This window comes from Pongo abelii, chromosome X (assembly GCF_028885655.2).
Source record: "Pongo abelii isolate AG06213 chromosome X, NHGRI_mPonAbe1-v2.0_pri, whole genome shotgun sequence".
NCBI classification, from domain to species: Eukaryota; Metazoa; Chordata; class Mammalia; order Primates; family Hominidae; genus Pongo; species Pongo abelii.
The window spans coordinates 75,135,373-75,150,000 of record NC_072008.2 but is presented as its reverse complement, the minus strand read 5'-3'; the positions used below and the strand labels follow the sequence as shown (position 1 = coordinate 75,150,000).

Below are 14,628 nucleotides of genomic sequence, written 5' to 3'. Positions count from 1 at the left end.
TGGGGGAAGGATGGATTGACTGGAAAGGGGCACAAGGGAAGTTTCTGGAAAGATGGAATTGTTTTATATGATATTTTTGGTGGTAGATATATGAATGTATATAACTACCAAAACTCAACAAACTAAGCATTTAAGGTGTGTGCATTTTACTGTATATAAATTTTGTTTGCTTTTGAGAAAGAGTCTTACTCTGTCACCCAGTCTGGAGTGCAGTGGCATGATCTTGGCTCACTGCAAGCTCCACCTTGCAGGTTCAAGCAAACCTCGTGCCTCAGCCACCAGAGTAGCTGGGACTACAGGCGTGCGCCACCACGCTTGGCTAATTTTTGGATTGTTAGTAGACACAGGGTTTTGCCATGTTGGCCAGACTGGTCTCAAACTCCTGGCCTCAAGTGATCTGCCCTTCTCGACCTCCCCAAGTGTTGGGATTACAGGCATGAGTCACTGTGCCAGGCCAATTGTATATAAATTTTACTTCAAGAAATAACATATTGAAAAATATAACTACATGAGGTGATTGATATGCTAATTAGCTTGACTGTGGTAATCATTTCACAATTTATGCATATATCGAAGTATCACACTGTCTACTTTAAACATTTACAATTTTTTTGTCAATTATACCTCAATAAGGCTGAAAAAGAAAAAAGCTATTGCTCCTTAAGTAGCCAATTTTACATATTCAAAAACAGAAAAAATATGTAAGAAGAAATACACATACAAGGCACAAATGAAAAAGATCAATAAAGTTTAAAAATGAGACTGAGGAAAACATATGCAATATATGTAACTAAGGCTTAATATCCAGAATATATAAACAACTCCTACAAATCAACAAGAAAAATACAACATGAAAGAAGAAAAAATAAGCAAAGGGTATGAACAGGCAATTCATAGAAATGGAAAGAGAAATAGCCAATAACATGCAATATTCAAGACAGGCAAAACTAAAAAGGTCAATAATATCCAGTATTGTCAGTAGTATAGAGAAACATCATCATATTTTGTAGGTAGAGTGGATAAAGAGGCAGACATTTTGGTGTGCAATATTTAATAGTATTTACTCAAACGTGTATACCTTTCAATCTAGCAATTCCTCTTTCAGGTACATAACAGAGAATACTCTCACATGTTTATCATGTACAAGGCTATCTAGTGAGGCATCAATTTCCAATAGCCAGAAATTGGAAAACTGAAATGTCAACCAAAATAGGAATAAACAAGGTAGACTGTATACCATGGAATCCTATGTAACAGTTTTTTAAATGAAGTAGACTTATATACATGGGATACAAAAAAGATCTCAGGCCTGGCGTGGTGGCTCACGCCTGTAATCCTAGCACTTCGGGAGGCCGAGGCGGGCAGATTGCTTGAGCTTAGGAGTTCGAGACCAGCCTGGGCAACAAGGTGAAACCCCATCTCTACTAAAATACAAAAAATTAGTCATGCATGGCAGCGTGTGCCTGTAGTCCCACCTACTTGGGAAACTGAGGCAGGAGAATTGCTTGAACCCAGGAGGCGGAGGTTGCAGTGAGCCGAGATCATGCCACTGCACTCCAGCCTGGGCGACAGAGCGAGACTCCATCTCTTAAAACAAAACAAAACAAAACAAAAAATCTCAAAGTTGTATCACGAAGAGATAAAAGCAAGTTGAAAAACAATATGTGTAGCATGATGACATTTATCTTTAAAAACACAGAAACAGCAATAAAAAATATATGTGTACGTGAAAAAATCTTGAATGATACCCACCAGTCAGATGAAAGTGTTCACCTCTGGATTAGGACTGGCTGGTAAATCAAGGTAGATTTTATCTTTATCTGTATTGTTTGTATTTTTATACGAGAATCTATTCATGTATTACTTGCATAGTTAAAAAGAAATAAATAAATTAGGCAATGCCAAAATATTTAAAGGTATATAAAAACTATATTACTATATGCACACATACACATATGCACAGAAAAACATCTGGTAAAGATAAACACCAAACTTAATAATCATGGTTAAACAAAAGCCTAGCTAAGAGCTTAAAAGGTCTGGGAAATGAGGTATCCACGGGAGGGAGTGGGGATTAAAAAGTTCAGATATATTTCTGAAGGTCCAGAAAGTTGTCTGAATGTATAGGGCTGTCTACATGCTCAGGAAAGACCTAAGAAGCCCTAAATTTTGCATCTCTGGCTGACTTTGAGACTCTGTTCAAGCAGTGAAGGCTAAGGCAGAGTTGTAAAAGTGCCTGAGTGTTGAAGGCATATGCCCAAACACAGACACAAAGCTCTTGGCAAATGGTGGAAGATTTATAGGTTCAAGGCATTTAAGTAACTGAGACCAGTCATCAAGTAACCACTAAATTAACAGAGAAGACACTTCTGTGATGGCAAACTACAGGGAATCCAGTTTACAGAATCAGTCCGGGAAAGTCACTAAACAAACAAAAACAAGTGAGATTTATCCTAGGAATACAAGGTTGGTTTAACATTCAAAAATCAATTAATGCAGTATACCATATCAATAGACTAAAGAACAAAAATAATGTGATCATGTGATCACATCAATAGATGACAAAAAAGCATTTGACAAATACCCATTCATGATAAAAACACTTAACAAACTAGGTGTACAAGGGAACTTCCTCAACCTGGTAGGGCACCTATGAAGAACAAAGACTGAATGCTTTTCCCTTAAGATCAGGAACAAAATAACAACATTCATTCTCACCACTTTTATTCACCATTGTACTGGCGCTTCTAGCCAGGACAAGCAGGCAAGAAAAAGAAGTAAAGACATCCAGACTAGAAAGAAAGAAGTAAAAGTATCTCTATTCACAGGTGACATGATCTTATACATAGAAATCCTAAAGCATCTATTTAAAAAGCTATTAGAACTAATAAGTTCTGCAAGTTTGCAGATACAAGATCTACAAAACTCAATAAACAAATTGAAAATGAAATTAAGAAAACAATTGCATTTACAATAGCATTGGAAAGGATAAAATGCTTAGGAATAAATGTAACAAAAGAAGTGTAAAACTTATACTCTGAAAATTAAAAAAAAAATTATCAAAAAATATTGAAAAAGAATTAAATAAAAAGAAAGATATTCCAAGCACAGTCACTCATGCCTATAAACCAGCACTTTGGGAGGTAAAGGCAGGAAGATCGCTTGAGGCCAGGCATTCAAGACCAGCCTGGGCAAGAAAGTGAGACCCGTCTCTACAAAAAAAAATTAAAAATTAACCAAGAGTGGTGGTACATGCCTATAGTCCCAGCTACTTGGGAGGCTGAGGTAGGAAGATTGCTTGAGCCTGGGAGGTTGAGGCTGCAGCCATTGCTTTCCAACCTGGGAAACAGAGCAAGATCCTGTCTCTAAAAAAAAGAAAAAGAGGCTGGGCATGGTGGCTCATGCCTGTAATCCCAGCACTTTGGAAGGCCAAGGTGGGTGGATCACTTGAGGTTAGGAGTTTGAGACCAGCCTGGCCAACATGGTGAAGTCCCATCTCTACTAAAAATACAAAAATCAGCCAGGCGTACTGGCATGTGCCTGTAGTCTCAGCTACTTACTTGGGAGGCTAAGGCAGGAGAATAGCTTGAACCTGGGAAGCAGAGGTTGCAGTGAGCCGAGATCACGCCACTGCACTCCAGCCTGGGCAACAGAGCAAGATTGTCTCAAAAAATAAAATAAAATAAAGATAAAAATAAAAAATTTGAAAAAGAAAAAGAAAGACATCTGATGTTCATACATTGAAAGACTTAATATTGTTAAGATGGCAATACTTCCCAAGTGGATCTACAGATTCAGCGAAATCTCTATAAAAATCCCAGCTGCCTTTTTTGCAGAAATTGACAAGTTGAACCTAATATTCATATGGAAATGAAAGGGACCCAGAATAACCAATACAATCTTGAACAAGAACGAAGTTGGAGGACTCACACTTCCCAATTTCAAAACTTACCACAAAGCTACAGTAATGAAGACATAAGGCGTAAGGCATATAGATCAAAGGAATAGAGACCAGTTGCTTCTTGACAAGTATGCCAAGACAATTCAATGGGGGAAAGGATAGTCTTTTCAACAAACAATGCTGGGATAACTCATATACAGATGCAAAAGAAACTGGACCATTCTTCACATCATATGCAAAAATTAACTCAAAATGGGTCAAAGCCTAAATGTGATATGAAAGGACATTCTTCCAAAAGATATATAACATGAAATGATGTTCAACATCATTAGCCATCAGTGAAATATAAATAAAAACCACAATGAGATATCACTTCGTACCCACTAGGATAGCTATAATTAAAAAGGCACAATAACAAGCAAATCTGATGGCACCCAGGAGTTTGAAAAATAAATAAGTAACAAGTGAAAATGTGGAGATACTGGAACCCTTATATATTGCTGGTGAGAACGTAAAATGATGTCGTTGCTTTGAAAAACAGTGTAATGGTAGTTCTTCAAAAGGTTAAATATGGAGTGACCATATGATCCAGCAATTCTACTCATAGGTATACGCTCAAGAGAAATGAAAACTTGTCTACAGAAAAACATACACAAATGTTCATAGCAGCATTATTCATAATAACCCAAAATGAAAACAACCCAAATGTCTATCAAGGGATGAATGGATAAATAAAAACATGGTATTTCCATACAATGGAAGATTGTTTGGCAATAAAACAGAATTAAGTACTGATACATGCTACAATATAGATGAACTTTGACATTATGCTATGTGAAAGAAGCCAGTCACAAAAGACCACATATTGTATAATTCCATTTATATGAAATGCCCAGAATAGGCAAATCTGCAGAGACAGAGGATTGGTTATTGCCTAGGATGAGAGGTGAGGAACATATATTGAGGGGAAATAAGGAGTGAATGCTAATGGGTATGGATTTCTTTTTGAGGTGATGAAAATATTCTAAAATTTATTGCGGTGATGGTTATACAACTCCTTGTGAACATACTAAAAATGAGTGAAATGTATACTTTAAAAGGGTGAGTGTTACAGTATGTTAATTATATATCTTTTATTCTTTAAAAAAAAAAAGTTAAACAGAGTTACCATATGACCTAGCAATTCCATTCCTAGGTATATACCCAAGATAAATGAAAACCTTTGTCCACATGAAAATTTACACACACAAGTTCATAACAGAGAAAATTGGATATGACTGATGAATGAACAACCAAAATGTGGCATATCCATACAATGGAATATTGTTCAGCAATAAAAAGAAATGAGGCCGGGTATGGTGGCTCACGCCTGTAATCCCAGCACTTTGGGAGGCCGAGGCGGGTGGATCACTTGAGGTCAGGAGTTCAAGACCAGCCTGGCCAACATGGTGAATGAAACCCCATCTCTACTAAAAAATACAAAAATTAGCCAGGCATGGTGGCACATGCTTGTAACCCCAGCTATGGGAGGCTGAGGCAGTAGAACTGCTTGAACCTGGAAGGTGGAGGTTGCAGTGAGCCAAGATCATGCCACTGCACTCCAGCCTGGGCAACAGAGTGAGACTCTCTCTCTCTCAAAAAAAAAAAAAAAAAAAAAGGAATGAAGTACTGATATATGATGCAACATGGATGAACCTTGAAAATCTTAGGCTAAGCCAGTCACAAAAGACAATATATTGTATGATTACATTTATATGAAATGTAAGTTAAGTGGTTGCCTAGGGCCAGGGAAAGGGGTGGGAATGGGGAGTGACTGCTAATGAATATGGGGCTTCTCCTTGGGATGATAAAATGTTCTAAAATTAGATTATGATGATGATTGTACAACTCTGTGAATATACTAAAATCCACTGATATGTACAGTTTAAATAGGTAATGTTATAGTACGTAAATTATATCTCAATAAAGCTGTTAAATAAAACAACTTGGAACTGAACACCTAAAAGAAGATAAAGAAAGCATAACAGCCTTTAAAAATAGTCTTAGGAAAGCTAAATCTCAAGTGCAAACATAGAACAAAAAGGGTACTTTGAATGACACTCAGAACAAAAAGCTGAATGAGGAAGAAACAGGTCTGCACTTAGTGCCAGCAGTATAATAATGATAAATGACAGAAGTAAAATTCCTCAATTACTATTTTTCCTTCTGCCTTCTCAGTTCCCAAGAGAGAAATGAAGCCCAATATGAGTAAAGAGGTAGTAAGTGTAAACCCAACTGCTTTAATAAGAGTTCAAATATCTTGGACCAGATGAATTATAGCTAAGGGAACATAGAGTAATTTCAAACGAGACTGCTGAAGCTATGTCAACGATCTTTGATGAATCACAGAGAAAGACATTCCAGAAGACTGGGCAGATGCAATTTCAATTTTCAAAACAGGGATAAAAGTTAATTCCATAAATTACCAAACAGTGGGTTTGATAAGTCTAGAGTGGATTATTACACAGACAGCATGCAAGAACCTAGAAAACAGAAGAATAAGCACTAGAAGCCAACCTTGAATTCACCAAGAAAAAGCACTTTAGGCTAAAATCCCTTATTTCTTTTTTGTATTGTTACTAAGCTGGTAGCTATGAGAAATACAGTAGATACGGTATGTCTGGATTTAGCAAGGCATCTGATGAACTATTTTATGATATCCTTAAGAACAAAATTGAGATATAGAGCTGGATGTTAATTTTTGTTAGAGAGATTAATAATCACTTGAAGATCATTCCCAAGGCATGCAGATTACCAGGTCACTATAATGTTAGAAGAAGGTTTCTAATAGCCTACATCACAGGGTTCTTCTAGCCTTAGGAATTTCATCACTTTTCAAATTCAACAACTTGAATGAAGGCATGGAAATTGTGCTGAGGTTTATATGTGACAACATCTGGAAGGGATGGTGAATACTTAAAATGACAGAATCAGGATACTGATTTTAATTATAAATAGTTGGGGTAAAACAAAACAAAACAAAACTAAAACTAAAACTTGCCTGGACCAGATGAAATCAAACCAAGGGCCAGATCCAAATCTCATACCTGAATTAGAGAATGAGCGCAAGGGAAAGAAACAATTTTTCGCTATTTCTGAACTCAGCCTCAAATCTGAATCATACTTACTGTTAGAATGTGATCTCAAATCCCAGTCGAAACACCAACAATACCAACAAGAGTACTAGAAGTTTTTAATCTACAACTGTGACCTTAATTACTCTCTTACCCTCTTTTAGACGATCCCCTTCAGCCTTGGTTTTCTTCTGTCTTTCTGATCCAGCGAGGTCTACAAGATGCAGCTTGGAGCGAAAGCTGCTATTCCTGTGATAATGAAAGGAAGACACAGTGAGAATGGTACACAAGCTTGAGAGTAGCTGAATATCAAAGCTGACCTGTCAGCTCTCATTTTCTTTCAAGTCGGTCAAAATGGCTCCATTAGTCACTTGTGCTCACAATACTGATGTCTGATGATTTGTCAAATCAATTGAAGAAGCAGCCTAATGTTTAACCTTAATAGAATACTAAAAATCTTGACTCTTTAAATTGTAACTTACTTGTCACTTTTCTTTCTTTGCTCTAAGGAGATTGTAAAGATGGCATGAGATCGGGACGACTGGGAGTTCATAGCCGTGGAGGCCACAGTCCTAGAGTTGTTGCCCTGCTCCAAACAGGAAACAGTATCCAAGGCAACTAAAACAGTCTTCTCAGTGAGTCCCACAATCTAATTGCAAGAAAGAGAAAATTCCCTTATGATTTATACTTCAAATGCTTGGTCAGAAATACAGGGATTGGTGGTTTAAAAAAATGCCTTGATATTCTAGTAGAACCTCAAATAGAACAGTCATGGTGATAAGAACTGCTTTAACTGGCAACTCTGTGAAGATAGCTGGAAACCAAGGTCTCCAATCTTCTTGAGGAACTTCAGAAACAAGGGTGCCAGCCAATACTGGAGCTAGAAAAGATCTCAAGATTTTAGGGTAGCAATGGCTACGCACCTTCCAAGGAACCCCAAGTGAAGTTAATTCTGGTCCCAAGGAGAGCAAGTACAACACAAACAGCGATGGCATTTCTCTTTGTTACTTTCACCTCTATCTGACCCCATGCTCCTCTCCGTACCTCTGATTCATTTTAAACCTCATTTTCACTAGAGGAAATAGCATGGTACAGTTTCCACTGGATTAGGAAGCCAGGAAAACAGGGCCCCAGGCTTAGTACTGTATTTACCTGGGAGAACTTATACAAGTTGAATCTCTTGGAGCCTCTGAGGTGATTGTACTAGATGCTTATGAAGTCTTTTCTAGCTCCAATATGCTATAATTTTATTACTTCATAGCTCCCAAACTTACTTCTGTGGCCCTAATTTCTAGTCTTTTATTTCTAATGATCTACCTTACCACTTACACTTTGAAATCAGTCAATTATAAACCAAATTCATCTTCCTCCCACAAACACTAATTCTCTCTACTATAATACTTCTTCATTTCTATTAATCTTGTCTCATATTCTCAAAAACTCACATCGCCTTCAACTTCTCCCACTCCTCCATATCCCATCTATCACCAACTACTAGTCATTCTCCTCTTGAATCCATCACTTCCTTTTCCTTTACACATCTACTTGCCTAGTTCAGGCCCATATTACTTCACACCTAAAAAATAAGCAACAGTTTCCCCAATTGGTCTTCCTCATCCTAGTCTTTCTCCTTTTCAATCCATTTCTGTTTGGTTTTCCTAAAATGTCGCCAATCTACTAAGCCCTGCGCTAGATAATGAAGATACAAAGAGATTTCAAAGTACTCCCCTGACCTCCAGGTTAGGGTGAATTCCTTATAAGAATGAATTCACATATCACTTGTAACAGAGTTGGAGAGATACACATGTAAGATAAAAACTTGGTAAAAGTAGCCACAGTAATCCCTCACTCAGAAATTTTACATAGTTTATATATGGTTCACAGGGATAGAAACTAAGCTCTTTAGCCCAGCTTCATAATCTGGTCCTAACATATCTCCTGTTACTTCCCAGCTCAAATCCTCTAATCCAGACAGACTTGTGTAGTCTTATTACCCTCAGGTGTATATTTTCTGCTTTCCTGCTAAAGCTATTCCTTACCATAGGAATATCCTTATTTTGTCTACTTACTTAAAGCCTATCCATCCCATCTGAAGAGTGTTTACAAACTCTTCCTTACCAATTTGTGTCAGGAACTCATACTTCTCTGTATTGCAAATCTCACCTCAAACAACTCTTAGGACTTAATTCCTGCCTTAACATGGGGCATATAAAAGATCTTGAAACAGGGTCAAGTGCTGGCTCAGTACAATGGCATGTATTTTGTCCAGGTTTCTTATCCTCACTATCCAAATCATCTTTGCATATTCCAAGCTTATCAGGGCTGATCCTTTAAACTTTGCATTAGTAGCTGGCTAACAACTTAATGACCCAGAAAAAAAAAATCAGGAGCACAGGCACCTGTCCCTCACTGGTACCCCAAATCTTCAACTTTCTCTTTTTTTCTTTGTGCAAGAGAAGGGAAGGAGAACAGGAGTAAGATATTATTCCAAGTTTTCCCAAAGTACTACCTAGTCTCATCTACTTCCAGCCTCCGATTTTCCCACTCCTGAATACTCAAGCTCTGCCTGTTTTCAACACTGGCTTCTGGATTTGGCTCACTCCCACATAGGAAACTCTCAATTTTGCCTCACATTTTCTGTTCAGTTCTAGCTCCTCATCTTGCATCTATACCATCTGACAGAAGATGCTCAAATAAGCTATCTCTTCTTCCTATGATACTTACATGTTTTAAAAATTATATATTGTTTAACTTTTCAATTTTAAAAATATCATCCCAAAGCCCAGCAAAATGTCTATTACAGTGCTGTCCAATAGAATTTTCTATTGGATATAGATATGTTCAATCATATCCATGCATTAGTAGCTGGCTAACAATGACCCAGAAGAAAATACATGGATATGTTCTGTATCTATCTGTGCTCTCCAACATGGCTACCACTAGCCATATGCAGCTATCGAGTACTTCATATGTGGCTAGTGTGCCTGAGGAAATGAATTTTTAAAATTTTATTCAATTTTAATTCATTTAAATTTAAATAGCCACTTGTTGCTAGTGGCTAATATACTGGACTGCTCAGCCTTAGAACTCTGTAAATAATATTTAATTGATATTAGCATTCCTCTAGGTAACAGGAAGTTGATAAAACTGAACATGAGTCTTTCCTTGCTTCCCCACAAGAGCTCCCACCTAGAAATTTTAGATTAACAAAGGGACTTAGGACCACACAAAACCTGACTGAGATGATAGTAGTCATTTAAAACCACAGTGGCAGATAAAAGGGATGTGAACTTTAGTATTATAATTGCCAAAATTTTTTAATAACACCAAATGAGAGACAAACACACCTTTATGCCTTCCTTAGGATCCTCCCGTATATTTATTTGAGCTTTCTCACGAGATGGGCATAGAAGATCCAAAATTTCTTCATTGTAAATCTGATATTGTTGAAAATAAAGTGGCAAAAACAAGATGTTAACAGTGGTAATCTCTGGGTGGTGAGATCATAGGTAATTTTAAAAATTATTTGTGACTTTCTATATTTAAACATTTGTTCATAATGAACATGTATTACTTGTAGAATTAAGAAAAGGACCATAACCCTATAGGTAATCACTTGATGTTTTATAAGAATGAATTCACATATCACGTGTAGCAAAACTGAGATTGCTCTCTTAAGACAGAGTCTCTTAGGAACAGCAGACACATGAAAAGTTACATGGCCACGCAAATTCAGTTCTTTGATGGCATCATAATAGCATTACATTCACCCATTCTGTTAAAATGTGAATAACAGGTACATAGATGGGGGTGGATGGAAAAGGAAGAAGTGGCAGCTAATATTTCAATATGAAACAGAATTTTAAGTACTTAGAACAGTGTTTAGCACATATAAGCACTACATTTGTTTGCTATTACTACTATTGCTATTATTTAACATACCAGGATCTGGAGTTATTTTGATATTCAATTATGTTGGCCACAACTAGGTTAATCAAGAGACTCGAGAAGGCTAATCCCAGCACTTTGGGAAGCCAAAATGGGAGGATCACTTGAGCCCAGGGGTCTGTCAGCAGCCTGGGCAACATAGTGAGACCCCACCTCTACAAAAATTTAAAAATTAGCCAGGCGAAGTGGCACACGCTTGTAGTCCCAGCTGCTTGGAAGGCTGAGGTGGGGTGGGAGGATCGCTTGAGCAGGAGCTGGAGGCTGCAGTGAGCTATGATTTTGCCACTGCACTCTAGCCTGTGAGAGAGTGGGACTCTTTCTCAAAATAAATAAATAAATAGAATTAAAAACTGCCTTTAAGGTCTCACTCTGGGGCTCAAGCAATCCTTCCACCCTGCCTCAGCCTCCTGAGCAGCTGGGACTGCGGGCATGCACCACCTCGCCTGGCTAATCTTTAAAGTTTTTGTAGAGACAAGGTCTCACTATGTTGCCCAGGCTGGTCTCAGACCCTGGGTTGAAGTGATCCTCCCACCCTGGCCTCCCAAAGTGCTGGGATTACAGGCGTGAACCACCGGGCCTGGCCAAGAAGGCTAATCTTAATGATGTAATCCCCTGTCTTCCAGTTCTACATCTCTTTACCTGTTCGCATGTTGAGATTGAACTTCAGGATTAAGTATTCACATGCTTAAATTATATAAGTTTAATTATTACCCCCTAAAGGATAAGACATCACTGCTATGGAACCAACTAGCTAGCTTCCCAGAAGCCATCAGTTCCCTAAAGATGTGTTTTTGATGTTATGAAGTTAGATAAAATTGGCCAGTCTACAACTATACTAATATACACTAGAACACAAACTCCCATAAGGGCTAGAATTTTTGTTTTGTTCACTGATATATACCAAGTACCTCATATACCCAAGTACCTAGAATTGGGCCTGGCACATGGTAGGTTCTCAATAAATATCTGTTTAATAAACACACTCTATCACCGCTTATACAGCTCAATATTTCAGCTGGTTTTTATAACATTCTTCATGAGGCAACAGCATTATCATTTAAGTCTCAAACAGTAAAGGGAAATCAAACACTCTTCTGCAGACTATACAGGTAATCAGTAACAGAGGCCAAACTGGAATTAAAGAATTCCTATCATCCTTTTATATGGCAATGCCAATTCCTCCAACAATCAAATTAAACAGACTATTCTAACACCAAGGAAAGAATTGGGTGGGAGCCAGATCCAACTGAGTCAGTAAGTTTTCTCTATCAATTAATTAAAATGCAACTTACTAATTTAAGTCATGTCAGGAAAAACTTGATTTGGATTTATTTTTCAACCCAAAGACAATTTCGAATTCAGAATAATTAAACATAAATTGCTTACCTCTAAGTAAGACACTTTCAGAGTAAATTCAAAGTCACTCTTTTTATCAATTTCTTTGAAGAGCAGTTGTATTACCCTAGGAATAACCCCAACTGTTGGTTCATTCTCTTGCTCTGCAGTGTATGCACCTCCCATCGAATAGGTTTTTCCAGAGCCAGTCTGCCCATAGGCCAGGACCGTTGCATTATATCCTGGCAAAATAGACGTCACACGCATAGTGGTGTTTAAACATTTTCATCTAATCAATATACTCCATTTCCTTCAGCAATTATTTGTAATAAAACTGAGATTGCTCTCTTAATACAGTCTCTTAAGAATGGCAGATACAAAGAAAAGTTCTGTGGGTACCATGACCTTGCACTACTCAAAATAAGCAAAAAACAAACAAAAAACAAAACCCAACCCTAAAATGTGTCCCCCTAGTGATAGCCCTTAGAAGCTAGGAAATCAAACACTTAAAAGATATGACTGACTAAATGAAGGTGGCCAAGCCACTGTCAAAAGCCATTTGGAGCTTGAAAATTCTGTCTTCCTACCTTAAGCAATTTTAAATTACAGAAATTAAATTAAAGAAAAAGAAAGGATTCTGGCATGTATTTTCTTGATTAACAGTACCGTCAGTGAAAGCATCTACTTCATATCTGAACTCTCAGAATGCATTTGGACTATATTATCAGGCTCCTTACAGAAATATCATCATTTAAGCATAATTTGATGTGATATATGCCTTTGCTTTTATTGAGAATTGATAAAGAATCATCCATTAATGAGCCGGGTTCCGTGACTCATGCCTGTAATTCCAGCACTCTGGGAAGCCGGATTGCTTTAGCTCAGGAGTTTAACATTAGACTGGGCAACATGGTGAAACCCTGTCTCTACTAAAAATACAAAAATTAGCAGGGTATGGTGGCAGGTGCCTATAATCCCAGCTACTTTGGAGGCTGAGGCAGGAGAATCACCTGAGCCTGGGAGGCAGAGGTTACAGTGAGCCTTGATCAAGCCACTGCACTCCAGCCTAGGTGACAGAGCGGACCCTGTCTCAAAAAAAAAAAAAAAAAAAAAAGAATCATTTATTCAAAGATGTTCACAATATAGTTAACTGAAAAAAGCAGCTTAAAAATAATTGTTAAATATCAGTGTATGGATAGGAAAAGATCAAAAGTATATAAATTATTAATTATTTTGATGTTTATCTCTGAGAAATAGGATGGTAAATTTTTTTTTTTTTTGAGATGGAGTCTCGCTCTGTCGCCCAGGCTGGAGTGCAGTGGTGCGATCTCGGCTAACTACAACCTCCACCTCCCAGATTCAAGCGATTCTCCTGCCTCAGTCTCCCGAGTAGCTGGGATTACAGGCACGTGCCACCACGCCCAGCTAATTTTTTGTATTTTTAGTAGAGACGGGGTTTCACCGTGTTAGCCAGGATGGTCTTGATCTCCTGACCTTGTAATCCACCCGTCTCGGCCTCTCAAAGTGCTGGGATTACAGGCGTGAGCCACCGCACCAAGCCATAGGATGGTAAATTTTTTGTGTTTTCTTTTCCCCCGTTTGTATTTTTTAAATTATTAAATAGAAGGCACTATTGAACAGAGGCTGTGTTTTTCGTTATCACTTATGTTATCAGTACTGTTTGCAGAAAGACCCATAAAATATGTTTCTGTTTGAGTTTATTGGCCAGGTGCGGTGGCTCACGCCTGCAATCCCAGCATTTTGGGAGGCCAAGGCGGGCAGATCGCTTGAGGTCAGAGTTTGAAACCAGCCTGGCCAACATGGCAAAACCCTATCTGTACTAAAAACACAAAAATTAGCTGGGTGTGATGGTGGGCGCCTGTGGTCCCAGCTACTCGGGAGGCTGAGGCAGGAGAATTGCTTGAACCCAGGAGGCGGAGGTTGCAGTGAACCGAGATCGTGCCACTGCACTTCAGCCTGGGCCACCAAGGGAGATTCGGTTTCAAAAAAAAGTATATTTCTGTTTGGGCTTAGTTCTGGTAAAAATGTTTATTTTGTAGATTAGTTTTTATATTTTCTCTTGTCAGATAATCCAAATTACTAGTTACTCAGCACTCCCCCTCCCCATTTTTTTGAGACAAGGTCTCACTCTGTCACCCAGGCTGCAGCACAGTGTGTGCAATCACAGCTCCGCCTCCCCGGCCCAAGCGATCCTCCCAACTGAGCCTCCAGGGTAGCTAGGACTACAGGCAAACGCCACTATGTCCAGCTAATTTTTTTGTATTTTTTGGTAGAGACGAGTTTCGCCATATTGGCCAGGCTGGTTTCGAG

General features: G+C 38.3%; 1 protein-coding gene across 1 annotated transcript in view; it reads right to left on the bottom strand.

Moving 5' to 3' along the window:
• KIF4A (kinesin family member 4A) overlaps window positions 1-14,628 on the bottom strand; it is a 122,126-nt gene that overhangs the window by 102,639 nt on the left and 4,859 nt on the right. Inside the window, exons 4-7 of the mRNA XM_024240573.3 lie at window positions 12,349-12,539; window positions 10,362-10,451; window positions 7,497-7,663; window positions 7,169-7,263 (exon numbers count right to left, since the gene is read on the bottom strand). Coding sequence (XP_024096341.1) covers window positions 7,169-7,263; window positions 7,497-7,663; window positions 10,362-10,451; window positions 12,349-12,539 — 543 coding nt within the window. The remainder of the gene's footprint in view (window positions 1-7,168; window positions 7,264-7,496; window positions 7,664-10,361; window positions 10,452-12,348; window positions 12,540-14,628) is intronic.